Raw genomic sequence first — 26,283 nt, forward strand, 5'->3', positions numbered from 1 at the left:
TGACCATTGCCTTGGCCCTGGCCATCACCTTGACCATTGCCGCTGCCCTGACCATTGCCTTGGCCCTGGCCATCACCTTGACCATTGCCGCTGCCCTGACCGTTGCCTTGGCCCTGGCCATCGCCCTGACCATTGCCTTGGCCCTGGCCATCACCTTGACCATTGCCGCTGCCTTGGCCCTGGCCATCGCCCTGACCGTTGCCTTGGCCCTGGCCATCACCTTGACCATTGCCGCTGCCTTGGCCATGGCCATCACCTTGACCATCACCTTGGCCTTGGCCCTGACCGTCACCTTGACCTTGTCCCTGGTCGTGGCCCTGACCGCCACCGTGGCCTTGATCCTTACTCTGGCCGTGATCTTGACCATGCTCCTTGCCATGGCCCTTTCCTGGACCCTTCGGATGGTCTGTCTCTTGGGTGTCTGTACACGTAGTCGTTGCCGTGGGTTCAACCCACGTGTCAGTGGTCATAGCTGTCTCAGTGCCAGTGGTAGCTTCAGTGCCAGTAGTAGCTTCAGTGCCGGTAGTAGCTTCAGTGCCAGTGGTAGCTTCAGTGCCAGTAGTAGCTTCAGTGCCGGTAGTAGCTTCAGTGCGGGTAGTAGCTTCAGTGCCGGTAGTAGCTTCAGTCCCAGTAGTAACTTCAGTGCCAGTAGTAGCTTCAGTCCCGGTAGTGGCTTCAGTGCCAGTAGTAGCTTCAGTCCCGGTAGTAGCTTCAGTGCCAGTAGTAACTTCAGTGCCAGTAGTAGCTTCAGTCCCGGTAGTGGCTTCAGTGCCAGTAGTAGCTTCAGTCCCGGTAGTAGCTTCAGTCCCAGTAGTAACTTCAGTGCCAGTAGTAGCTTCAGTCCCGGTAGTGGCTTCAGTGCCAGTGGTGGCTTCAGTCCCGGTGGTGGCTTCAGTGCCAGTGGTGGTCTCCATACTAGTCGCGGTCTCGGTCCCGGTGGTACCTCCGGTACCCGTGGTAGTTTCTGCGGTCTTTGTGCCTGTGGTGCGTGTTGCCTCCGTCTTAGTCTTGGTCTTGGTCTTGGTCTTAGTCTTAGTTTTAGTTTTTGTCTTTGACTTTGTCCTGGTGGCCGTAATCGATTGAGTGGTTGCCTTTGTAGGCCCAGGCTTGGTGACTGTGACGGTGGTAATGGGCTTGGTGACCGTGCATGGACAGTCCGTAATCGTCAAAGTTGTGGGCCGTGTGACAGTATACGTCCTTGTTCCCTGAGTGATGACTGTAGGATGAGGGCAGTATGTCGTAACCACGTCGACGATTTCTGTTGTGTAGTAAACAAAAGGTACGACAGTGGCCGTTGGCATGGGTCGGACAATCGTGCAAGGGCAGTCTGTGATGGTAAGAGTAGTCGGGGACGGAACTGTGTAGGTCTTCCCATTGTAGATCAATGTTGTTGGCTGTGGACAGTATGTAGTCAACCTATCCACAACTTCCGTGGTGTATTCAGGCCCCTGGGGTTTGCCATGAGGTCGTCCCTGGGGTTGTCCCTGAGGCTGCCCCTGAGGCTGTCCCTGGGGTTGTCCCTGAGGCTGGCCCTGAGGCTGGCCCTGAGGCTGGCCCTGAGGCTGGCCCTGAGGCTGGCCCTGAGGCTGGCCCTGAGGCTGTCCTTGAGGCTGTCCTTGAGGCTGCCCCTTAGGCTGTCCCTGGGGTTGTCCCTGAGGCTGGCCCTGAGGCTGGCCCTGAGGCTGGCCCTGAGGCTGTCCTTGAGGCTGTCCTTGAGGCTGCCCCTTAGGCTGTCCCTGGGGTTGTCCCTGAGGCTGGCCCTGAGGCTGTCCTTGAGGCTGTCCTTGAGGCTGCCCCTGAGGCTGTCCCTGTGGCTGTCCCTGAGGCTGTCCCTTCGGTGCACTAGGCCCTTGCGTGGGACTCTGTGGCTGTCCATATGGACAGTCATGAACAGTGACGGTCTGGGCGGCCTCTGTGACAGTGACCGTGACATACTTGGTGATGACCCCTTCGCCCGGACCCTTGTGCGGTCTTGATTTGGGAGGACCACGGAAAACAGTCGTCTCCGGGTGCTTTGACTTTGTGACCGTGCAGGGGCAGTCGGTGATAGTCAGGGTGGTAGGTTTCGTGACGACATAGGTTTTGTGATTCTGGATGATGGTGGTGGGCGAGGGGCAGTACGTGATCAGCTTGCTCACAATCTCCGTCGTATAGGAGACGTGGTGCGTCACGTGCGTAGTGTTGGCATTATTGTTGTGGTGTGGATAGGCCGAGATTGTCCTGGCTAAGACGCCCAAAAGAGCGATGTAGACGTGCAAGAACATGATTATAGCTCGCCTTTGGTAGTAGGTGATCCCTGAGGCGTCTGCAAATGTACCCAGAATATTCTGACAAAAGTCCGTTCCCATGCAGACTCCATGATTGACTCTTATACGACCTCGCCCAAGGCCCCTCGGCGATGGACGAGCTGAGTCTTTGAGAGCAGCAGACTGGGATACGAAGCTCTACCACCCCCTTTCGCCAACGCCTGATACTCGGCTCAGTCACGCTTTTCCCATGTCAGTATAAATAGAAGGAGAAAGTTTGGTACTATAGGCAGCAAATTCCAGCCACAACGGCTGAGTAGGTCCAGATGGGTAAGAGTCGAGGGCTCGAGGCAGCCCATTTGCAATCACACCTGTGGACAAGCAGCTGATGAATTAGTCACATTTATGCTGCCCAGTGCTCAGTTCCAGGTTTCCGTGCACATGGGCTTCCTCGCGGACTAGGCCACAGTGGTGACTGCCAACATGCGGGCTGCTTTGCGCATCGAAGCTTAAGATTGTTGGGTTTCTTAGTGAGCGAATACGGATGGTGGCATAACTCCACATTCGTTTTGTTCCTGCATGCTGTCGTTTCAACCTTACATGTCGAAATGCAGCCTATCTTAGCTGTACGCAGCACGACGCCGTGGTTGACTGTATACTACATGACCAGAGCTGTCGACTCGGACGACGAGACCCTGCAGATCACAGTATGAGACTTATGGGGTCTACCCGTGCCTAGTCTGCGACGTGGGGCTGCGGCTGTTCCAGACTCCAGTAATCAATCCCGGCACCCCATTGTCTTCTCTCGTCACCTTGTGGAATGACATTCCAGTCGCCGCCCACTTGTGCCTAGTTTAGATCGGAAACCGGACCCCTGTCCGGTGGGGCCAGAGAAGTTCAGGACCGCTAATTATTGAAAGTTAATGCCACGACACAGGTAGTCCGGCGAGGTCAAATTCGGGCGAGGTGATTCGTATTGAACTCGTCGCGTCGTTCTTCTTGCAGATGGGACCCCAGCATAGGGCGAGCCACCACTGGTCGCTCGACCCAAGTCATCGAACCCTCCTGAAAGTTTTCTTCTACCGTTCTCGGGCATTTTCAGCCGTCGGTCGCCCGCACATCTCTGCGTGGGGTTCAACATGTCTTCCATTCGGCCACGACCGCCATCTTCAGCGAATGCTGGTCAAGGAAAGACTCCAAGGCACGGCCAACCCTACGGTAACACCAGGACCCAGGAAATGGGGAAAACTATTGATAGACCCTCAAACCATGTAGCTGGTATGTTACTGATCGATCATGACGGACGGCAAAGGTCCGGGGCGAGCGGATGCTGCCAAGCGGCCCAGGGCCCAGGCCCCAGTCGCCAACGCCGCCAACCCCGGATTCCAGGTAGACTAGTATCGTCACTAACTAGACTAGTACTTAGTCTGATGGGATGACTGGAGTCGGCGACCAACCAAGGGCCAAGGCTGTCGCCGATGAACGTGGCGGCCACGTGTGCTTATGTCGCGCATATGTGACGACTCGTGTTCCTGGGGGCTCTTCTGGGCTGAGTAGTTGATTTTGTGGCTTCATCAATAGTGTGCGGAGGCTGCAGACGGCAACAATCATCCGAGGTGACCGAGGCCTCGAAGCCGTGAGACACGCCTGGGAACAACTCCGAGACCAAGCCACCTCGGAGTGTTTATCGAAACCTTGATCGTGCCAGATACGGGGGTATATTACTCGAGTCCCGCCCTCTAGTGCATAGGGCTGCGCTTACGAGCCAACGGGGCCAGTCTTTCGTGTTCCAGTCCTCTTGTTTCTGCTATCAGTTCTCAGTTCAGTGTAGAACCCTGTAACCAGAGGATTGCCAGGGTATATCGCAGCTGCAAGATTCCAGCATATAAAGTACTGCACTCGCCTACATGGAGGGCTCATGTAGCTTGTAGTTCAAACTCAAATATCTTTCCCAAGCTGCTGAGGCTTTCCCGTGCGTGTGTCAATTGGTCGATCCGTGCGGACCCCTGTCTCGTACCCCAATCGTAGCGACTTCTTCAAGCCACCGTGAGGATCTAGACAGAGGCCAAAACAAGCTAGCACCACCTAGATGTGATGGGGCCATCTGAAAGTTCAGTATCCCGTATTAGACAATATTCCAACTTTGCAAACAAGGTCAGACCCAGATCCAGAACTAACCATCCTCCGCATCACGCGGGTCATGCTCCTTCCAGTACTCCTCATACTCGGACTCCGTCTGCGGCGGAAACGCTAAGGGCACCATGACAGGCGCAAAGGGGATGCCCTTGGTCTCAAACTCATTCAGCCTCTTCTGCGTCGCCGGCCTGGAGGCATTCACGCTGTACACCATGATACGATGGCACGAGCTCGTCACATGCAGCCCCCAGTTCCAGGCCGTGCGCACCTCGGGAAGCTGCGTGTTGAGGGGACTGTCCCAGCACCGGACAACAATCTCCGCCCAGGCCTCCACGTCGCAGGCAAGGTCGAACTCTCAGGTGCGCCACGCCCACTTGTGCTTCTTGGATAGGTTCGCCTCGGGAGCCGCATACCAGTTGAACCCCCCATCGTTGGACAGCTCGACGCTCTGGGACCAGTGGCCGCCGCCCGAGTACGCCCATCTCTGACAGCGAATGGTGCCGTGGTGGAGGACAACCTGCTTGGTCCACGGGGACATGATGGCTGAGCTGACGGGCGTCTCCTGGATCTGGATGCCGTCGGTGAACTTGAGGTTGTGCTTGCCCGTCTGCTGGGGGAAGTACAGGTACTCCTGGCTCTGCATGGGGGCCCGCGAGGGCCTCGCAATGGCCTAGATCCTATACAGCTACTTGACGCAGCGGGCACCAATGTAGCCAAACACCATGATGCGGAGGGGGTAGCCGTGGATGCGCGGCAAGCCCTGGCCGTTCATGTCCCATGCGAGCATGACCTCGCTGGCTTTGACTTTGGACCAAGACACGCTGGCAACATAGTTCATGGGCTTGTTGTCCTTGAATTAGGTGTCCGCCCCGTAAAGCTCGAGGTGTTTAGCGCCTTCGACTAATCCTCCGCAGGCCTTGATGACCTTTTTCAGACTGATGCCGACGTAATGGGCGCATCCAATGGCACCTTCTGCCCACGGAGCCTGCGGCACCTCGCCGCCCTGTCCGGGGTTTTTGAGCATCTGTTCAATGCGGCGCGTGTCGGAGCACTGCATGGCAACAGTCTTTTCCATGCGCGGAAACCTGGACTCGTCCTTGAGGTCGTCCAGGGTGAAGGACTGAGGGTGAGCCACCAGACCATCGAGCTGAAAGCTGTAGTGCTCCTTGTCGATGACGGGAATGCCGCCGTGATTCCGGACAAAGTGCAGCGAGTTGGGCGTCATGAGATCCTCGGTGACCAGGTGCTTGGGCGGCTCAGCAATGTAGGGGAACTGGAGCAGATGCAGCATGTCCGGGTGCTTCTCCTTGCCTACAAGCTCCCACGAGTCGGACGGCGCATCCGTCAGCTCGCTTCCGATGGCGTGATGCCACATCTTCCAACGAGTGCCGGGCAGCACAGGGTTTGTGGGAGGGATGGGTTTGAACTGATACTCGGGATTGGGTGGAAATGTCTGAGCTGTCAAGATTATGTGTGCTGCCTCGCGCTTCTCGGGAGCGTCCCCCCACTCGACAAACCTACACAGTACTTTCATTATGTCGGTCTCAGTCTCACTGTAGTGGGTGGGTTGACTTGCCCTTTCCATCCTTTCCTCTCTGCAGCGAACAGCTTGTCGCGGTGGCCCATCGTCCGGATGGCCTCTTCATCCTTGGTGAGCTCACCAAATGTTTGAACGGGAAGTTTGACTGTCGTGCCAGACCTCATGTCTAGGGCGGGCACCACAGCGCCGGACATGCCCTGCTCAATCATCCACTCATCCGGGCGGTTGGTGGTCTTTGGTGCTTCCGTCACATTGACAGGTCTCTCAATGCAAAGCAGCAGGTGTTTTCTCGAAGTCGAGGGTGAATCGATGGTTTCACGTAGAGGTTGAGAAGGCGAGCTGTCATCTAGGGGTAGAGGAAAACTCCTATGCATCCATTGATACGCATCCGCATCTTCCAGTGAGATACCTTATGTGACAGGACGCCGGACCCTTTCTGACATGCACGTGACTCGCAGCGGCGGCGAATCGTAGCTCTGAGGCTAAAGTGAACCGTGTCTTTCTGCTACGAGTCGCCGTGGCAGACAGCACGCAACGCGATTCGCTTCTCATTCTCGCTTTGACGAATGTGCTGAAGCTATTGCCCGCGCGATTCAAGATCTGGCTCGACTTGCAGGGTGACAGTGTTTGACGAGCGTGAGGTTGGGAGTGCTAATATGAAGCTGATTGCGCGGTCATTGCGGCCAACGTCTTCTTCTTTTGAGATAGTGAGCACTATGCGCAAGCCGTGCGGCATCATGGAGAGCCTGCTGTCAAACATCTTGGTCTTGGCGCTCGACAGGTCGCCGCCCTTTGTGAGGCCTGGCAATTACCCAAACGGGCAATTGATGACATTCGCTCGGTGGGTTCGGGATCTTAACTTGTTCCCCCGCATCGGATCGATGATTGATCAGATCAGTGGCTTCCCAGGGACTGGACACTGACGGACTGGAGACTGGCTGGCCCGTTCGATCATCGATGGCGTCAATAGGCTAATTGTAAATTAGATGCCAAGTTCTGAGAAGGATGCGCTGTGACGCGGTACCTGGACCCCATCAGCCCATCCTTGGTAGAGTTCGGGCCGCCGGCAGCCCAGGCAAAGTCATTTTTCAGTTGCGCGATCACAGGCAAGGTGACGCATTCCCAACTTGTAGGCCTTGGTCTGGACATGCTGAACTCGTCTTATGCGCCTGCGCGACAAGCTCGCTAATAAGCCTTGCCATTTGATTTCAGGTTCAGGTTCGTGGACCTGACGACTGAAGCCTCTTGCACGGAGGAGAACGTCCAGCAGGGCTGGGGCGTCCGACGTCATCCCCCACAAGGCGTCAGATTGCCCCAGTGTGGCACTGGTGAGAGGCAGCCGATCGTCGAGCCATGCCCACTATTAGTGGGAATGCCTACATTCCAAGTCCAACCGGAGCTGACGATCAGCACTCGCGGCGCTCAGGTACCGACGACTTGCCGCTTGCCGTTCCGCCAAGGCCGTGCCAAGTACCATCTACGGCACCTTTGTTAGCATCGCCTGTAGTGAAGGACTTGTTCCTACGGAAGAGCGGCATGTGGAAGGATGCACGATTTTCTTACCCGATGATGTGACCTGCGAGGCCGTGATAGTACTGGACCTGGGAAACAGGTGAGTGCGCAGTAGTCAAGGCGACAGTAACTCTAACACATCGTCAACGGTTTAGGTAGTATTGCGGAGCGCCTTCTTGGTTCTCTGCGGGCTTTTCATGGGGGTGGGTGCAAGTCGTGGAACAAAACCAGTCTGGCGTCTCTGTGCCGGCCGCACGTCCTCTTAGGTTCTTTACCCATTTCCAGAACAAACCTTAATCAATTTTCCGCTTCGTGTACCTTATTAAGGTCCTGTTGTTGCTCTTGCTGGCCTGTTGCTTGTCCGCGTACATCATTACGCTGCGTTCCTGTCACGCCCATTTCCGCGCCTGTCTCAGACATTGCCACGTACAATGGCTTCCAAAGAGGAGGTTGTGGACGAATCCCCCGTCCGCTCAAACCAGAAACGCTCCTCGCTATGGGCATCCATGTTCGGCGGGCCCAACGTCGTCGTGGGACCGCGAATTGCGCCCTTGCCAGCGCATCTGCGCGACACAGCGTCGAGTGCCAGCGTATCCGATGACGACTCGGCCGCCGCCATCCTCAGCAAGCAGATTGCGTCCGAGGAGGGCAACGCGATCCAATATCGGACATGCTCATGGCAGAAGACAGCCGGTCTGCTCTTCAGCGAGTACATTGTCCTCTCCATGATGAGTTTCCCCTGGTCATACAGCTACCTGGGCCTGGTGCCGGGTCTCATCCTCACAGTCGTCGTGGCGCTCCTGGTGCTGTACACGAGTCTCACCCTGTGGGAGTTCTGCCTGCGCCACCCCGAGGTCAGGGACATTTGCGACATTGGCCAGATGCTCTTCTGGAACAAGCGCTGGGCCTGGTACTGGACGGCCGTCATGTTCCTGCTCAACAACACCTTCATCCAGGCCCTGCACGTCTTTGTCGGTGCGCAGTACCTCAACACCATGACCGCGGCCGACAGCATAGCCTGCAGGACGGTCATGTTTGCCGGTGTCGTGGCCCTCATCAGCTGGTTCGGCTCCTTGCCGCGGACATTCGACATGCTGTCCAAGCTCGGCACCGGATCAACTGCCTTTACCTTTGTCAGCGTCATCCTCGCGACGGCCTTTGCGGGGATCCAGGGCAAGCCCGCCGGCTACGACCCGGACACCCTAGGGGAGCCCATCGTGTCGATCTGGACACCCAAGAGCACGACCTTGGTCACCGGCATGGCCGCGTTCATGAACATGTCGTACTCCTTCATCGGGCAGATGACACTGCCCAGCTTCATTGCTGAAATGCGCGACCCACGGTAAGTGCAGACGGCGACTGCCATGCGCATACTTGCTGACCACCAAACAGGGAGTTTCCAAAGTCGGTCTGGGCTTGCGCCTTTGCTCAAATTATCATGTTTAGCATCGTCGGTTCGGTCATTTACGTCTACACCGGAAACCAGTACATGGTCACTCCGGCATTCGGCACTCTGACCGACGTGTACAAGAAGGTGTCCTACTCGTTCATGGTCCCGACCATCATCTTCGTCGGCTGCCTGTACGCCTCCGTCACCGGTCGCTTCCTCTTCTTCCGCTTGTTTCAGAACACGAGGCACGTCAGCGACCACACCGTGCTCGGTTGGGCCTCCTGGGGTGGCATCCTGATGGGATCTTGGATCATGTCCTTCATCATCGCCGAGGTCATCCCCTTCTTCTCTTCGCGTAAGCCATCACCCGTCCCCTTCCGTCCCCCACCGTCGGCGCAGCTTCATGGGACTGACACCCCGCAGTTCTCTCCGTCATGTCGTCGCTCTTCAATTGCTGGTTCGGCTTCATGTTCTGGGCCCTGGCCTACTTTCGCATGCGCAAGGTCGACGTCAATATCGGTCGTACGCGTCCAGTGGTCGGCGACTACCTGTCCATGGGGCTCAACGCCATCATCATGCTCACGGGTGTCATGTACCTGACGCTGGGAACGTACGTCAGTGTCCAGGGTATCATTGACTCGTTTGAAGCCGGGACCGTGCCTGGTGTCTTTTCGTGTGCAAGTAACGGTATCTGAGGACGGGAAGCGGGGGAGGAGGTCCTTGCATCGTGATTTGTTTGCCGGCCTTACGCGTGAGGACATCTGAAGCGTGCTCGATAAAATGATACCATTACAGTGGACCGGGGCCAGTCGAATGACGCCCGCGGCCACTGCCTCGTGCTGTTGTTTGATCTTCCCAGTCGTGACGTCTCTTGCTCGTAGGACCCAGCTTTGTGCCATCATGGGAACAAGCCACATTCCGACATTTTCATCTGGACGCAGGCCTCATCGTCATACGCTTACTTTCACACAGCCGTATATACCCTGATCATGTTTACATCGTAGCTCGTACAGTTCGTGTTCTATCAGACGTAGTTCAAGACGCCCTTCAATATCCACTACATGGGTTAGCGCTCTCTCTCAGTCAGACGATCGTCAACACTCACAAGCTCGCCGTTGGCAACACGGCTGGCCACTTTCTCCACCTCAACGCCATCCGGCATCACCACGCGCTTGCCGTCCTTCTCCTCCCACCATACCTCTCTGCCCTTTCCGTCGTGGCCGCCGCTGACCGTCTTCGCCTTGCCCTCCCACGGACTCATCTGCACAAGATGGGCCTCGACGAGCTTCCTCAAGTTTTCCTGTGCCCTTTTTCGTCCCGCCTCGCCCTCGTACGCCTTGACGTCCGTCTCTGGCTCCTCCCACGGTTTGCGCGGCAGCGCCTCAATGGCCGCGTTCGAGGGCGCGAGAATGGTCGTGTTGGTATTGAGGTCGAGTAGAAGCGAGGATGTTGACTCGTAGAGCCTCGAGAATGAGGAGAACGTGGTCAGGGATCGCTGGGTGCCTAGGATGTCCCCAAGGGGCACTGCAGGCTGAGTCTGAGGGGCGGGGGCATCATCGGAAGGGGACATGATGGCCGGGAGGTTGCCTTGCAGAGGCAGTTGAGGCGGTGAAAGAGCAGAGGTGAGCGTCAGCAGTAATGAAATCACAGCCTTCATTGTGAGATGGTTTGGCTTCGTGATTGCGCTGTCCAGTTTGTTGCCGAGTACAAAAGGTCGCAAAGAAAAGCACCACGTCATACCGTTCAAAGTGGGATGTCCGCAATCCCATGCGCACGTGATTTGGACCGTTCACCAAGGTCTACAAGTTCCCAACCAAGATTGGGGCTAGTTAAAGGCATGCATCAGTAAGTATATAATATGCAGACTGTTGGAAAGTATACAGGCGCTATGTTTGGCAGTGCAATGACCAGTGGCTGGTAATGTTCATGAATCATGGGCCGCTTCAGAGATGAGTGCAGGGTAGGCGGGAGCATTCAATGCGCAAGACCCGAGCCCAGCACGTGAAAAAGCCAACTCGGTGGGCGGCTTTTCACATGCAACGGCAATCAGAGTTCAGACTCATGCAGGAGCGGATTCCGGGGATCCAGCCAATCAGAAGCCATGGGATTCTGCTCAGTCAGGCAAGTCAGGCGAGCAAGTGTCAGATGATCATCGAGCACTTTCACATGTGATGATGGTCGCCAATACTACCATTGTGACAATTGACTACGTGCCTCAAGTAATATCGCATTTGCCCGATATTGGGACAATAATCATAGCGCTCGACGTGGGCGGACAATGAGAGACAGTCCCTGGCGGATACTGGCGGACACTGACGGCTTTGACCCCGACGGACCTGCAAGCAGCTTCGGCGCAGCTCTGCGCGAGAGGCTGTCGGAATTGTCGCCGAGACGCAAGGTACGGAGAAATCATGCCACTGCTCTCGTATGAGGAGAAGTTGGGGAAATGGCTGTGAGGCCTAACCTAGAACAATGGACATCTCCAACGAATAATTGATACCGTGTTTGCTAATGTCTGCTATGCCTTTGGCTTCCCGGTTGCGGAGGAATTCTGGAGCGGCTGCGTTCAACTGGACAGAAACGGCAACGGTCGCCGTGGCCTGCCTCGCACTGTAATAACCCGAAGGCGCAATTCAATTGCCATGCTACAACTACAAGGACCGCATTGGGCGACGACAAGTTGTCCAAATTGAATGCTTTCGTGATACCACACTTATAGAAGCAATGTCTGCCTGAATGCATGAATAGCCGATTGCCGAATAAGCAGACATGCGGAAGGAGCTTCGAGCAAAGCACAGAGACAGGCAGGCGCGAGTGGGATGCTGGGCCTCGGCTGACCTGGAGGCTGGCGGCGACTGGACAGGGAAGGGACGCGGACTTGGGGTCCCCACAGACAGTCAAGTGGCCGCCGCGCTTCTCCATTCTCACGTTCTCCAGCTGGACGCCGAGGCGAAGCCATCCATCCATCCAATCAATCCTCCACTGGGCCCTTTAAACTCTCGTCCGTGAATCGGCTGTTCGTCGTCTCCTCATCTTTCTCTCCTTCATCTCTCTCCATCTTCCTCCCCATCTCAACTCTCCCCCAACCACCGCCTCTCTCTGTGATACCCTTCCCTTCCTTTCCTTTGCGCAGACACATAACCACAATGTCCAACAGCGTCATCGTCGTGGGCGGCGGCCGTAAGTCTACAGGAACCTCCCCGCGTCGGGCTGCCCAGCTAACAAATGACCAGTTTCTGGCCTCAGTGCTGCACACACCATCTACCTCGCCGGTGGCAACGTCACAGTGCTCGACAAGCAAGGTTCGTTCAGCGCAGCGGATGTTTGACGATGAGCTAGCGGCTGACCACACCAGGTTTCTTTGGCGGAAACTCGACCAAGGCCACCTCCGGCATCAACGGTGCCCTCACCCGAACCCAGGTCGACCACAAGATTGCCGACAGCGTCAAGCAATTCTACGATGATACCCTCAAGTCCGCTCGCGACAAGGCTCGCCCCGATCTGATCAAGGTCCTCACATACAAGTCCGCCGCCGCCGTCGAGTGGCTCCAGGACGTCTTCAACCTCGACCTCACGCTCGTCTCGCGTCTTGGTGGCCACTCGCAGCCTCGTACGCACCGTGGCCACGATGCCAAGTTCCCCGGTATGGCCATCACCTATGCGCTCATGCAGCGCCTGGAGGAGCTTGCCGAGAACGAGCCCGAGCGCGTCACCATCATCAAGAAGGCCCGAGTCACCAGCCTGAACAAGGAGGGCAACAAGGTCACCGGTGTCACCTACGAGCACAACGGCGAGTCCGCGTCGCTGGAAGGCCCCGTCATCCTGGCCACCGGTGGGTACGCCGCAGACTTTACCGATTCCTCGCTCCTCAAGCAGCACCGCCCCGACACCTTCGGCCTGGCCACCACAAACGGCACCCACGCCACTGGTGACGGCCAAAAGATGGTCATGGCCATTGGCGGCAACGGAATCGACATGGACAAGGTCCAGGTTCACCCCACTGGTCTGGTCGACCCCAAGGACCCCGGCTCCAAGTGGAAGTTCCTGGCGGCCGAGGCCCTCCGTGGCGAGGGCGGTCTGCTCCTCAACGCTGACGGTGACCGTTTCTGCGACGAGCTCGGCCACCGCGACTACGTCTCGGGCATGATGTGGGACGAGAAGAAGAAGGACAAGTTCCCCATCCGCCTCATCCTCAACTCCAAGGCCTCCAACGTCCTCGACTTCCACACCCGCCACTACTCTGGCCGTGGCTTGATGAAGAAGATGACTGGCAAGGAGCTCGCCAAGGAGATTGGCTGCAAGCCTGAGCACCTCCAAAAGACTTTCACCACCTACAACGCCATTGCCGACGGCAAGCAGAAGGACCCCTGGGGCAAGAAGTTCTTCCACAACCTTCCCTTTGACATCAACGACGACTACCACGTCGCCGTGATGGAGCCCGTGCTCCACTTTACCATGGGCGGCATCGAGATCAACGACAAGGCCGAGGTTCTCAACTCGGACAAGCAGCCCTTCGAGGGGCTGTACGCCTGCGGTGAGCTGGCGGGTGGTGTCCATGGTGCCAACCGTCTTGGTGGCTCCTCGCTGCTCGGTTGCGTCGTGTACGGCCGCGTTGCTGGTGACACTGCTAGCAACTTCCTCTTCCGCAAGGCTCTCCAGGGCCAGACTGGCGCTGCCCAGCGTCTTGGCCAGATCTCCCTCCATCTTGACCCTTCGGCCCCTGGCAAGCTGACCGTCGAGTGGGCCAACGGCGGCGCCTCCGGCGCCGGCTCCGAGTCTCTCGCCCAGAAGGCCGCCACTTCCGCTGCAGGCCCCACGCCGGCCAAGGCCGACGGCGGTGCTGCCGCCAAGCCCAAGAAGCCCAGCGAGTTCAAGATCCCCGAGAAGGAGTTCACTCTCGAGGAGGTGGCCAAGCACAACACCAAGGAAGATCTCTGGGTCGTCGTCAAGGGCGTCGTCATGGACCTCACCAACTGGCTGGACGAGCACCCCGGTGGTCCCCAGGCCATCATGAACTTTATGGGACGCGACGCCACAGAGGAGTTTGAGATGCTCCACGACGACGAGGTGATCCCCAAGTATGCGCCGCAACAAGTGATTGGGCGGGTCAAGGGCGTCGAGCCCAGTTTGGAGTTTTGAGAAAAGCCGGGTCGAGTTCGAAATATGTACGAGGGCTATCATGTCCCGGATTCTTGGATAAGGGCGTTTGATGTATTGATAGTTTGATGAATGCATGCAGCATTGCTTTGCCCCAACTCTTGCTAAATTCCAGTCGCGCATGTGGAGGACCAACACCGAGCTATCTGACTTTGCAACAGTGTCACTGACCTGCGCGATAGACCTTGGCGGAAAATATTGTCTTCAGCATGTCTTCCTTTCTTCAGTATGTCTTCCTTTCTACACAAGCGACCGATTTTTGACCCTCACTAGCAATCGAACTCTACATCCTTTTCTCTTGGGAACCAGCCTCGACAACTTCGCCGTACTTCAGATGAAGGACGTGCCAACTCTTCGATATTTCCATCTTCCTCTAATCTGCCTCGTCGAATCGTTCAACCCGTGCCTCGTTTGCCTATTTATGCCATCCCTTCCTCCCCTTCCTCTCTATCTTTCTCTTCCTTCCTTCTACATCTCACTCATCGTTTTCCAGAGCCTGTTGCATCCCTCAGCAACCCGATCTTAGATCCTCAGATCTCTTCATACCTCGCATCTACATCCTTCGAGCTTCCTACCAACATCGAGATTTAAGTGCAGAACATCCATGACCTGTTGATCCCGACAATCGTTGTCGCCATCAACACTTCCACTCCTGCGTATGGGTCCGCTCACACCTCCATCACCGCCAATCTTTGTCAAGATGGAGGAGACATGTAGGCACCAGTGTACTCCGTCATGTACAACTCGCTGACCTCTTCTGTAGCACTATTCGAAGGATTTTCCACTCCCCCAGGCAGCCAACCGGGTGGATCGAATGGCCTCATTACTAGGGAGCATCAAGATGTTCTCGACATCATCGATTCTCTCCGCTGCATTGGCCTGGAGCGATACGTCGATCTGCCTCAAATCATCGTCTGCGGTGATCAGTCCTCCGGCAAGAGCTCTGTGCTTGAAGCCATCTCGGGCCTCTCATTCCCAGCCAAGCAAGGCGTCTGCACACGCTTCGCCACCGAACTCAGCCTCCGCCCAAGCCCACGCAGCCGTGTCCAAGTCACAATCGTCGCTGGTCATAGCCGTTCTGCCGCTGAGAGAAAGGCGCTCAAGTCCTTTAGCAAACGGGCGAGCACTAGCCCCGAGGATTTCGATCTGGGTGCAGTCATCCGCGATGCGGAAAAGGCCATGGGCCTGGGTGACACGAACAAGCGTTTCAGCAACGACACTCTAAAGGTGGAGATCTCTGCACCAAACCTGAGTCGCCTCACTCTGGTCGACCTGCCTGGTTTGTTTGTGGCCGGCGACAAGCGCCAGAGTGTGGAGGATGCTCAAATTGTCCGTGAGCTTGTCATGTCGTATATGGAGAAGCCTCGGAGCATCATTCTCGCGGTAGTGTCTGCCAATGTGCAATTCACCCTGCAGTCTGTCACGGAGCGTGCGCGTCAGGTGGATCCCGAAGGAGCGCGTACCTTGGGGCTCATCACGAAACCGGACAAGCTCGACCACGCGTGCGAAGATGAGCAGACGTACATCACGCTGGCCGAGAATAAGGACGTCAACTTGCGTCTCGGCTGGCACGTTGTCAAAAACAGGGACTGGAAGGAGCGGGATATGACAGCGGAGCAACGAGACGGCTCGGAGAGACAGTTTTTCGAGGAGAGGAACTGGAACCGCTTGGATCCTGAACAACTTGGCGTTGCCCACTTGGTGGCGAGGCTGAGCAAAGTTCTCCGCCAGCATATCGTGTCCCAGCTCCCTCAGCTCCTCGACGAGATCTGCAAACGCATTGATGCGGTCAAAAGCCAGCTCGCGGGCCTAGGAGATACACGAACCACTGTTAACGAGCAGCGCCGGTACTTGTGCCATGTCAGTGAGGCGTTTTCCCGCCTCGTCAAAGCGGCTGTTGATGGCGACTACACCAATCGAAGCTTTTTCCCTAATGAAGGGAAAGATGAGAATCGTCTCCGCGCACGCGTCGCCAGCCATCTTACAGCATTCGCGGAGAGTATGCAGAAGCGTGGACATTCTCACGAGATCTTTGACGAGGAAGATCCCACGGCTAGTTTGCTGATGCAGAAGCATAAGGACGGCGTGCCGCCTACCGTTGATGGCCCGGCCGCTATTCCACGCGGGGAGTACATCCTCCACGTCCAAACGGTCTTGAGCAAGGGAAAGGGAAGAGAGCTCCCATGTACCTACAATCCTCAGGTTATTGGAGACCTATTCGGCGATCAGTGCAAGCCCTGGAACGCTATGGCACGCGGAGTCATGAGAACTATCTAGGAGGCAGTAAGGTCCGTGACTAACAACGCCCTGCACGAATCAATGGATCGTGAAACGGCATCACGTGTTAGTCGTTTTTTGCTCTATCCAACTCTTATAAAGATCGAGAAAGGGGCAGACGAGAAGCTGTCCGAGCTACTGAAGCCCCATGGTGAAGGCCATCCCATCACCTACAACCAGCACATGGCAAGAAACATTCAGAGGGCTCAAAACAACCGCAAGAGAAAGAGAACCGAGCAGATCCTCGACTCCCATTTCCCGCACCACTCGAACTGGTCCAGCGCGTCGCTCACTAAAGAGACTCTCTTGTCCGCGCTAAGCGCGGTCGACGACGACGCCGATATGGCCAAGCATGCGGCTGTCAGTGCCATTGACACCATGGAGGCATACTACAAAGTCGCCCTCGAAAAGTTCATCGACGACGTCAGCGTCCTTGCCATTGAAAATTGCGTCATGAAGCAACTCCCAGCCATCCTGTCGCCCAACGCCATCTTTGACTTATCGGAGACTACGGTGACGAAGTTGGCTGGGGAGAGTGAGGAGTCCACCGCGAAGCGCGGCAACCTCCAGAACAAGCTCAACACTCTTTAGGAAGGTCTGCACAAGCTTGCTGAGCTTAATGCTGCCGTATAATTTGCTGGAGTCGTCGGGCCTCACAGAAATGGTGTTTGTGATTCTGGGAAGAACATTCCTCACCAGTCCAGTAGCTCTTGGAGTTTCCGAATTTGAATGGGGAAACTTGGTGCTTGAATTCAGCGGCAAGTTGATTAGAATGGTTTAGAGCTTGCAATTTGATAATTCCCCGTCAACTGAGGTCTCAATGTTGTCTCTGACTGCTAATTCAGACAGAGACCTGTGCCCTTCCACCTTTCCGAACATGATGAGTTGAGGACTCGATGTCCGGGAGCCCCGGTCCCAGACTAGCAACACCAGAGGTTGCAAGCTGTTTTGTACGTCATTGATCCGTGACGATAATATTTGTCGTAGTATCTCATTCAATGTTACTGCAATCTACATGCACTCAAAAGTCATAGATCAACCTAGACTACATGTAGTGGAGCGACTTGGGAGAGGGGCAAGACGAGGATCGCTGCCTACCCTACGTCTGATAGTGTGTGACTTAGCAACCGTACTTGTCAGTCGGAATTCTGGCACTGCCTTACAAAAAAGAGCGAGCTTTGATATTGTGAATCGTATTGTACTTTAAGATGTTGGTCTGGAAACGTCAAATGCAAATTAACCCTAAACCAAAGGGCCAATTGTGGAAGGAGGCAACATGAGACCGTTCGTGAACTACGGCAACCCACACGCGTGTAAGCATGTCTTTATGAATGTAATAATTGGAACCAACGAAGCTTATCCAAATGGTCATATCTGGGCACTTGCAAGGGCCGGCAAGAACGGCTCCAGTGTCTTCATCCTTACAACGCGCCAAGCAACAAAAAACTCTTGGCCAAGCATGTGAAGCATTCACCGATCGCCTTACACGCACGTAACGTGCGCTTTACCTCGCTCATTCGAATGCCATACAAAATACATAGGGAACAGCGTAGCACCGGAAACAGCTACGTAGACTAGTTTATCAGGGTCTAGACACGAAGCATCAGATCGCCATGATGCATGTGCGTTTCGAGGGGGACCTGAGTTCAAGTTAGGTTGGCTGCGGAGCAGTGGAGCTTCCCCGCCATTCATTGCAGCCTGGGTCTGGGGAAATTTGATCGCACTGTATTTCAACTGTGGAAATTGGCGGACTTGCACAGTGCAGTGTCAAGTAGATCTGTGCCGACATTAAAATCACGCAAGAATTGACGCTCGATGGCCGCGGAAGCCGAACTGATAAATCAAATTCTCCGGAGACTGGCTGCTGATACTCGTCGTTTTAATAGTCGATTTACCTACTCCGGCGTGAACCATCTCGCGTACTGTGCTGAATAGGCAGCGTCACATCATTAAATAGACGTCTGACAAGTGACCACCACATGGGAGGAACCGCGCGCCAGGCGGCCAGCAGAGTCGATCACGCCGCTGCCGGTTCTCGGCAACATGGTTGGGTTGCATACAGAGGCGTGGTCCAGAACCTCGTGACAACGACTGTGCTCTGGCACGCTGACGGCCGCATTTCTGACAGTGCTACTACCGTTGACCAGCACAGTATGGCCTGCGTGCTGGGAGGGCTGCAGTCTGATGAAGGGAAGGAGGAAGACGCTTGATTAGTCCGTTTACGCCTCATGCTAATGGACCCGTGACAAAACAAAGAGTAGATGAGTCAGGGTCACCGCATTTCCTACAGATTAACGCCTACATGTAGGCATCATAGAGAGGTTGTGCGCCACGATTACTTGGCGTGTCAGATGTCGCGCCAGAGCTCACGCTCTCAGTGTAAGACAGCCAAAGCGCTGTCTAGGGATGATTGCGATCTATGCCAGACCTGAGACAAGTCAGCTTCTATCAAGAGATACTCGGCACTGTCCAGCTCAGCATGGCTCTCATAGTTAATGGCTAATGGCAGTGGCGGATGGCCGCCGCACCGCGGATGTCGTCTAGCATGGCATTTCGAATTTCATTCCTTGTGACCGAGATGGAGTTCTGTAATAATTAGAAAGGCGTTGCATTCCCACTGATTGATGCTAGGTCCACAGCGATCTCGTCGACGACGATGTTCGGAGTGGCCCCTGTTTGCTCTAATCAACAAGAGAGTATCGTTAGTTGCTCGCTCCGAAACTCGCTCGCTCACCAAGGGATCTGGGGAAGACAGGCCAGTGCTGAAACGGGCAAGGTGGGAGAATACTCAGCCGAAATAAGCCAATCACACACACATATTGGAATGCCAGGTTGGAACGACTGGACCGAGTCACCGCCCACAGGCTCCATCGCGCGACAGTTAGTGTGCCCTGGTTAGACTCGACTCATATGAGACAGTGACTGCTAGAGCGATAATGTTCGGCGATGTCTTTGTTGAATCTGCGCAGATTTGTCAAGGACTGCACGCACGATCTAGGCTAGGTAGTGAACGACTGGACTCCGGAAATCCGAGCAGGCACCAAAGCCAAGTCAAGCCACGCAGGTCGGCTTGACTTCAGCTGCTGCCGCCAGCGGCCCACCCGGGGTCCGTGTCCCCTGGAGCAAATGCCCCAGGCAACTGATTGCCCTGACTGACTGACTGCCCGGTCCAGTCGCTCCTGCCGTCCGATCCCGAGCACTCCAGACCACACACAGACAGTCCAGTCCTGTCCAGTCTTCAATCGCCAATCCGCCCGCTCCATCACCATCTCCAGTCCCCTCTCCTCTTTCGACCCTGACAATTCACACTCGTCGCCCGCCGACCACTTTTGTCGCTCGACACATCCTCGCGATTCCGACCCGGCTCGAAACGAAGACTTTGTCTACTTTGCCACCGACGTGCTCGACGAAACCTACCGACCGACCCTGGATTGACGAACCCAACGACAACCATGGCGATTGCCATGGGATGGCACAAGCCCGACGATGTCGTTGGCTCCTCAGGACCCGCCATCTTTCTCGGCTTGTTTGTCGCTTGCGGCGGTGTGTTGTTCGGTTATGATACTGGGTAAGCTCGCGACCCGATCCTTGCCAGTCGAGCGTCGATTCGATCCCCTTGTGCGTTCCTCGGATCGAACAATGTCCGGGCTTGGGCAAAAGCAGGCCGGCACTTTGCGATGCACGCGCCGGGGCACGCGCGAAACCGCGAGCAGTTAAATTTTGCCGACGACCACGTGGCTAACGTGAACTTTGCAGAGCGATAAACGGTATCATGGCCATGCGCGCGTTCAAAAACCAGTTTGGAACCGTAGAATGCGTCGATGAGAGGAATCGGCTAGATATATGCACAGACGACTCGGCGATTCTGGTCGCCATTCTCAGCGCAGGGACGGTCGTTGGAGCCCTGCTTGCTGCACCCTCGGCCGATTCACTTGGACGACGGAATACACTCCTGATTTCTGTGGGCATCTTCTGCATTGGTGCGATATGCCAAGTTTGTGCCTCAGCCTTGCCGATGATGCTGGGCGGACGGTATGTATTGGATGGAAAAGGGCACGTGCAAATGCTGACTGAAGACCTCCTAGAACTTTGGCAGGTCTGGGTGTGGGCTCGATATCAGTCATCGTTCCCTTGTACTTGTCGGAAATGGCACCGAAATGGGTCCGTGGAACTTTGGTGTGCGCCTACCAGCTATCCATCACAATTGGTCTCTTCGGCGCATCGGTCGTCAACATCCTCACCGAGGGCATGCAGACCTCCGCTGCCTATCGCATTCCGCTGGGGTTGCAATTCGTGCCGGCACTGGCCTTGACCGGCGTGTTCATCTTCCTCCCCGAAACTCCACGGTTCCTCATTATGAAGGGCCGTCACGAGCTCGCGGGTCAATCACTCAGCAGACTGCGGCGCTTGGATATGACACACCCTGCCTTGGTGGAGGAGTTGCAGGAGATCATAGCCAATCATCAGTATGAGATGTCACTCGGAGCTGATGGCTATCGCGATATCTTCCGCAATTCTGCCCACCTGCGGCGACGGACACTGACTGGCTGTGCCCTCCAAATACTGCAACAACTTACTGGCATCAATTTCATCATGTACTACAGTACGACCTTCTTCGACGGTGCAGGGGTGCAAAGTCCCTATACCAAGGCGCTTATTATGAACGCCATCAACGTCGCTTCCACGTTCCCTGGACTCCTCGTTATCGAGTCGTGGGGCCGTCGAAGACTGCTCATGGTAGGGGCAGCCGGGATGGCGACCTGCCAGTTGCTCATGGCCACTTTCGCTGCGGCTGCCGGCAGGGACTTACAGGAGGCTGCGCAGATGATATTGATTGTTTTCTGTGCCATCAACGTCTTCTTCTTCGCGGCGTCGTGGGGTCCGGTGGCGTGGGTTGTCACGTCGGAGATCTATCCTCTCAAGGTCCGCGCCAAGGCTATTTCTGTGTCGACAGCATCCAACTGGCTGTTCAACTTTGCCATCGCCTATTCAAGCCCCTACATGGTGGGCAATGGGCCCGGTCATGCCGACTTTGGATCCAAGATTTTCTTTATCTGGGGGGCATTCTGCCTAGTGGCGGTGTTTTTCGTCTGGTTCATGGTGTACGAGACAAGCAAGATCAGCCTGGAGCAGATTGACGAGATGTACGAACGAGTGCCGCATGCATGGCGCAGCAAAGATTTCGAGCCGAGCTGGAGCTTCCAGCAAATGGTGGACGAAGGGTGGTCGCCGAGCGCTCGCCCCTCGTCGCAGCACGAACTGCAGTCAACGGAATCGCAAGCCAGCGGCGAAACGACGCTCGGTGATGCTGCATCATCAGCAACCGCCAACCACAGCGAGGGCGCATCGAGCAACGACAACAGACCCCACGAAAACAAAACCCAACCGGTCATGGCGGAAGTCGACTTTTCGTACTAGCCCGCCCGGAGCTGCCTGTACTATGTGACGTTCTTTGATGACGGATATCTTCGCCCATTGGGATTTAATAGCGTTGGAGTTTTCGCGGGATGGAGTTTTGAGGAATCGGCCTCCGGATTGACTGACTTGGGAATGCCATTGTTGACAAGACATGTCGTGAGCATAAATACCCTGGGAGGAGTTTTAATGGTGCACCCCGATATTACGAAATGTGAATTTATTCGAGCTTGGATGTACTACAAGTGCGCGGACGCATACCTTGATGTCGTCATGGCTCTGTTCCCCCCTGAAACCATCCATGCTCCCGTAACGCCAGAACGCCGCCATCATGCTATACCCGTCGATTTCGGCCGTTGATAGTGCCAACCAAACTCCAAAAGCTTTTCGACAATTCCATCATGCCAACAGAAAAAAAAAGTGCAATCGTAGTAAGTATGTGTGGGCAACTCGGACCCGTTGCAGAGTAAATGCTCACGAAATGAACCCCGACTGAGCGTGAACAAAGCACTTCTAGCCAAACGCCAGCGATGGATCGCGCCGCTCATATGCAAGAATAGACGATAAAGTCGTAAGAAAAGTGGTATCTCTGAGAAAAGGAGAGGAAAAGACGAAATGACGGGAAACTGAGGCTATTCCACCTTGACGCGCTTGGCCTCGCCAGTAACATCAGTGCCTTCAGAGCCTTCATTCTCGGCAAGTTCCGGGCTCTTGCGCTTGTTGGCGCCAGCAGTCGTGGTAGCATTGTCCTCTCGGAGAAAGCTGGGACCAGAGGGTCCTACAGGTGTCGCAAAGTTCAGTGGGCTCGGCAGCGTGTTGCTGTCGGATGCTCGAAAGTTCCAGTCATTGTAGAAGCTACTAGGGCTGGGCAAGAAGTTGTTGCTGATAAAGTGGGAGGGAAGGGCAGAAGCTGGTGTCTCGGCATTAATGTTCTGCTGGGGAAGAGGCTTCGCAAAAGGGTTTGGTGGGCCAGTTGCGCCGGCAGACAGTAGACCTGGCCCGGCTGAAGGCGACGGGGCGGGCAAGACGATGGACGAATTCGAGTTCTGCCGTTGTTGACCAGGACGCGTCTCCGCCTTGGGCGAAGTTGATTCGGTTGCGCTGCCAGGCTCGGACTCTTCGTCTGGGATTTGCACGGTGAGACGGGGGCCGCGAGGTCGCTGTCCACCAGCCGAGCCGTTAGTCTGGAAACTGTTGGATCGCGATGGCGGCGTGAAGGTGGTCTCAGGCACAGGGCCGACGGAAGCACGACCCTTACTTTGAGGGGGCGAGACTGTGCGCGCGCTTGCAGTCATATCTGTAGAGTGAGGTCGGCTTGTTGGCATCGTGGCCAAGCCATTCTCGGTCTTGATGGACTCGGGGGCGAACGCCGCAAGATGCTGAGACAGCATGGACCGATTTTCCTCAACGGGAGTGAAGATCGAATGTCCTTTGCGCTGAGGAAGTTTCCTGATAGCAGAATCGGTGTTGAGCAGGGGCGGCTGAGGACGTTCCTGCGACTCAGTCTTGGGACGGACCGGAGGTGGTGGCTGAGGGTCATGGGGCCGAACGCTGGGCTGGGGAGACTTGGTGGGAGCTCGAGGGACCGCCTGGTGTTGGGGCTGAGGGGGTGAAGGGTCGGCACGGGCAGCAACTGTCTGGGGAGGAGGCTGCGTGTACATGGGCGGTGCGGACGGACGGCGCTCCTCCATGTAGGCCTGGGGCGCCTGTTGTTGAGGCTGTTGCTGCGGTGGGTACGTGTAGTGGTGAGGAGCAGTAGGCGCATGCTGGGGCATGAGATGCTGCTGGTGCTGGTGCTGGTGCTGGTGCTGGTGCTGGTGCTGGTGCTGGTGCTGCTGATTCTGTTGCTGATTGTAGATGGGCGGTGTCGGCATGTATGTCATTCCACCATGGGGGCCCTGGGCCATCATGCTGGGCGCGACGCGCCGTCCATCATTGCGTGACAATGGCCTCGAAATGCTGCCCTGAGGCGTGTGGCCACGCTGCTGGTGGGGGTGACCTGGGAAGACGGCGCCGTTGGGAATGGGCGGCGATGCTGATGCAGTTTGGTTTCTGATTTGCGGAAAGGGCACTTGGGGGCCTTGGGCATGGTAGCTCGCGTTGACCATGTGGCTTTGATCGAGATTCTCGGAAGCCTGAGGGGGGCTACCGTCGCCCTCTTCGTCATCGTCGTCGTCGTTGCCGCCGTTGAAGTCGGCGGGGCCTTTGTGCTCGTTGGGTCCACCATGCTGCCATGATTGTCAATATTAAGAGCCAGTATCGTGCCGGGACGCACTCACGAATTGGTATCGCGCAATCAGGTCGCGCATATCGTTCGACGAGTACTCGTACAGCTTCTTATTGTTGCCAAAGACGAAGACGGCGACATCGACCGAGCAGAGGACGGAAAGCTCATGGGCCTTTTTGAAGAGACCGCCCTTTCGCTTCAGAAACGTGCTGGTCTGAATTAGCATTCGTCTGGTGGGAGTAGCGCCACAGGCGCAAGACATACACTGAGCGGTTGCGGTCATCCTTGATCGCCTTGATTTCGATCTTCCGACGACCCATGATTGCGCTCTCTGCGTATGCTCTACGCGTTCACTGGCGTCTGGGTCGTGTAGGCGATGGGTCCAGTCGTAGTGGCGACCGTCGCGTGTTGCGCCAGATTGTCGCAAGTGTCGCAAAAGAAAGAGAGACAGGCGGAGAGACAGGCTATAGTGCGGTAGACGGCCAGTAGCTGAAGCCGGGTCGTTGCCGGTGTATCAAGTGAGGGTATCCCAAGCACAAGACAAAGGAGACCTAGAACAGACAAGGAAAAGTAAAGAGGAAAAGGAAGAGCTTTTGCGGTTGATGCTAACGGTGATAATGGAGGGGCCGAAAGATTTTAGCTTCAGGAGGGACGAGGATCCCTTATGTCTTGCTCGTCGCGTCGCCGTTCGGCAGCTACCTAGCTAGCTATGGCGTAGTAGGGACGTGTGCGGATAGTGTACGGATGCGTAGTGTAGCATAGATGCGTCGTGCGTGGTGGTTGTGCAGCAGGTCGACGGGCTGAATCTGGCGTTGGGTGATGCTAATAATAGACGAGATCGTGTCTGTCGAAGACTGGAGGAAGAGGGAGGCCCAAAGAACGGGCGACGGGCGGGCACTCGAGCTGCTCGCAGAGAAATGTTCGAGTTGCCTGCCTTGCGGGAATAAGCGGGGCACTGGTGCTGCGCCAATCACATGTAAGCCCGCCTAGCTTAGTGTCGCACCTGCCATTTGATTGATTACCTACACCACTGTACCAGCCTGTTCACTGCCAGTGAACGAACGAGCGCCTGCATCATCAATTGTCCTCACCACTCCATGTCCGGGCACTGCCCTAGAGCCTGACTGGAGGCTCGCGATGGTATTTTCAAACGTTGCAGTCAGGGCTTATCGTTCCTACCGTCATCCAGAGTCTCGATGGCAGGACCGGCCCCGCTCGGTACCTGCCTCCATCCGTACTCCAAGACTGGAGATTAGAGTTAATCAATACCGACCGACCACCATCTAATCTATACCACGAGACTAGTGATGTATAATGTTCTCCCTTGGTTTTGCGCGCTCAATGATAATAGCGAGACCGCGAGCTTCAATGTTTTCATTCACGCTCCCTGAGCACCCCAAGTCGAGCCGTTGCATGGTCCATGCTTGACTGGAGCCCAAGGCTGGTCCCCCCGCGCCCAGACTCGATGTGATGCCGTCCTGCACGAACAGGTCCGAGCAAGCACACAATCCCCGCGAAAGTGGCAGTGCAATCTGAGACGACAACAGGACATCGACTTACCGCGCGACGCACGATTTGCCGGCCATGGGTAGGTACTTGGCGACTATTCCGCGAAATAAACACATCAATCGCTTCAAAGACGGACAGAGACCCGTCATCGTCGTACAGGGCAGACTTTAGGATCCAGCGCACAGGTTCATGTCATCATCGTCCTTGCGCGAACATCCTGTGATCGCTATCGCACAGCAGGCTGACGAAATCACACCTCACTCTCACGTTGACTTGTGTGCGTTTGTCTCCGTCCCGAAATCTGCTCCTATAGCTCCTGGTACCCCATGGCAAATAGAGCTCAGTGCGAGTCTCAGACACGCGTCCTGGTTCGCATAGGCAGGCGACCAGGGTTGCAGTCAACACGCGGAAAGCATGCATGGCTACGCATCTTGGTCGGCTGTCAGGCCACTCATTATCACAGCCCTACTTAGGTAGCCTTGGCCTGCCGCCTGCGACATTTGTCTGACCCGTCCGGCAGCTGGCCAGCCCAGCCCAGCCTTGCGCGCCGATTAGACAGCCCCACTTTAAGCTGTGCAGTGGCCCCTCCCGTCCCGTCCTTATATCTATATTTAGCCCAACGTTAAATGTCGAGGACTGCTGAACCGTTTGCGATCATTGATGTTGACAATGGATGGAAAAGATGTAGAGGGAGAGAAAGGTGATGTAGATAATTCTTGCAGCGATGTGGCCAGTCCGAGCAGTGGAGAAATGACGACTCCTCGCCAGTTGTTGTCTCAGGGGGGGGGGGGGGGGGGGGGGGGGGGGGGGGGGGGGGGGGGGGGGGGGGGGGGGGGGGGGGGGGGGGGGGGGGGGGGGGGGGGGGGGGGGGGGG

General features: G+C 56.1%; 9 protein-coding genes across 9 annotated transcripts; 5 read left to right on the top strand and 4 right to left on the bottom strand.

Moving 5' to 3' along the window:
* Window positions 1-491: 491 nt before the first annotated feature.
* Window positions 492-2,264, bottom strand: F5Z01DRAFT_631749 (uncharacterized protein; the record flags this gene model as incomplete). The annotated part of the gene is made up of 2 exons (XM_046261813.1): window positions 492-1,448; window positions 1,926-2,264. Coding segments are annotated over 2 exons (1,296 nt in total), but the record flags the coding sequence as incomplete, so codon positions are not given.
* Window positions 2,265-4,419: 2,155 nt separating this feature from the next.
* On the bottom strand, window positions 4,420-6,474 carry F5Z01DRAFT_684597 (oxidoreductase molybdopterin binding domain-containing protein; the record flags this gene model as incomplete). The annotated part of the gene is made up of 6 exons (XM_046265943.1): window positions 4,420-4,675; window positions 4,757-5,052; window positions 5,077-5,232; window positions 5,284-5,899; window positions 5,959-6,163; window positions 6,354-6,474. The coding sequence occupies 6 exons, from the start codon at window positions 6,472-6,474 to the stop codon at window positions 4,420-4,422; spliced, it is 1,650 nt and encodes a 549-aa protein (XP_046113344.1).
* Window positions 6,475-7,865: 1,391 nt separating this feature from the next.
* F5Z01DRAFT_678677 (transmembrane amino acid transporter protein-domain-containing protein) lies at window positions 7,866-9,519 on the top strand (the record flags this gene model as incomplete). The annotated part of the gene is made up of 3 exons (XM_046265465.1): window positions 7,866-8,776; window positions 8,827-9,179; window positions 9,248-9,519. The coding sequence occupies 3 exons, from the start codon at window positions 7,866-7,868 to the stop codon at window positions 9,517-9,519; spliced, it is 1,536 nt and encodes a 511-aa protein (XP_046113345.1).
* A 164-nt stretch (window positions 9,520-9,683) lies between these two features.
* Window positions 9,684-10,947, bottom strand: F5Z01DRAFT_515366 (uncharacterized protein). The gene is made up of 2 exons (XM_046260383.1): window positions 9,930-10,947; window positions 9,684-9,881 (listed from the first exon to the last, which is right to left on the bottom strand). Exons 1-2 carry the CDS (start codon window positions 10,560-10,562, stop codon window positions 9,849-9,851), a joined length of 666 nt encoding a protein of 221 aa, XP_046113346.1. The 5' UTR covers window positions 10,563-10,947; the 3' UTR covers window positions 9,684-9,848.
* A 766-nt stretch (window positions 10,948-11,713) lies between these two features.
* F5Z01DRAFT_669252 (flavocytochrome c) lies at window positions 11,714-14,108 on the top strand. The gene is made up of 3 exons (XM_046264410.1): window positions 11,714-12,004; window positions 12,058-12,126; window positions 12,180-14,108. The coding sequence occupies exons 1-3, from the start codon at window positions 11,971-11,973 to the stop codon at window positions 13,961-13,963; spliced, it is 1,887 nt and encodes a 628-aa protein (XP_046113347.1). The 5' UTR covers window positions 11,714-11,970; the 3' UTR covers window positions 13,964-14,108.
* Window positions 14,109-14,201: 93 nt separating this feature from the next.
* F5Z01DRAFT_515132 (interferon-induced GTP-binding protein Mx) lies at window positions 14,202-16,361 on the top strand. Its single transcript, XM_046260381.1, has 2 exons — window positions 14,202-14,694; window positions 14,745-16,361. The coding sequence occupies exons 1-2, from the start codon at window positions 14,640-14,642 to the stop codon at window positions 16,256-16,258; spliced, it is 1,569 nt and encodes a 522-aa protein (XP_046113348.1). The 5' UTR covers window positions 14,202-14,639; the 3' UTR covers window positions 16,259-16,361.
* Window positions 16,362-16,441: 80 nt separating this feature from the next.
* Window positions 16,442-16,849, top strand: F5Z01DRAFT_641212 (uncharacterized protein; the record flags this gene model as incomplete). Its single annotated transcript, XM_046262565.1, has 1 exon — window positions 16,442-16,849. The coding sequence occupies one exon, from the start codon at window positions 16,442-16,444 to the stop codon at window positions 16,847-16,849; it is 408 nt and encodes a 135-aa protein (XP_046113349.1).
* A 2,770-nt stretch (window positions 16,850-19,619) lies between these two features.
* Window positions 19,620-21,840, top strand: F5Z01DRAFT_515450 (general substrate transporter). Its single transcript, XM_046260385.1, has 3 exons — window positions 19,620-19,826; window positions 20,015-20,290; window positions 20,344-21,840. Exons 1-3 carry the CDS (start codon window positions 19,711-19,713, stop codon window positions 21,674-21,676), a joined length of 1,725 nt encoding a protein of 574 aa, XP_046113350.1. The 5' UTR covers window positions 19,620-19,710; the 3' UTR covers window positions 21,677-21,840.
* A 397-nt stretch (window positions 21,841-22,237) lies between these two features.
* F5Z01DRAFT_515437 (uncharacterized protein) lies at window positions 22,238-24,411 on the bottom strand. The gene is made up of 3 exons (XM_046260384.1): window positions 24,165-24,411; window positions 23,953-24,109; window positions 22,238-23,901 (listed from the first exon to the last, which is right to left on the bottom strand). The coding sequence occupies exons 1-3, from the start codon at window positions 24,218-24,220 to the stop codon at window positions 22,306-22,308; spliced, it is 1,809 nt and encodes a 602-aa protein (XP_046113351.1). The 5' UTR covers window positions 24,221-24,411; the 3' UTR covers window positions 22,238-22,305.
* Window positions 24,412-26,283: the final 1,872 nt, after the last annotated feature.

Source organism: Emericellopsis atlantica, assembly GCF_019669845.1.
Source record: "Emericellopsis atlantica unplaced genomic scaffold F5Z01scaffold_70, whole genome shotgun sequence".
In the NCBI taxonomy this organism is placed as follows: Eukaryota; Fungi; Ascomycota; class Sordariomycetes; order Hypocreales; family Bionectriaceae; genus Emericellopsis; species Emericellopsis atlantica.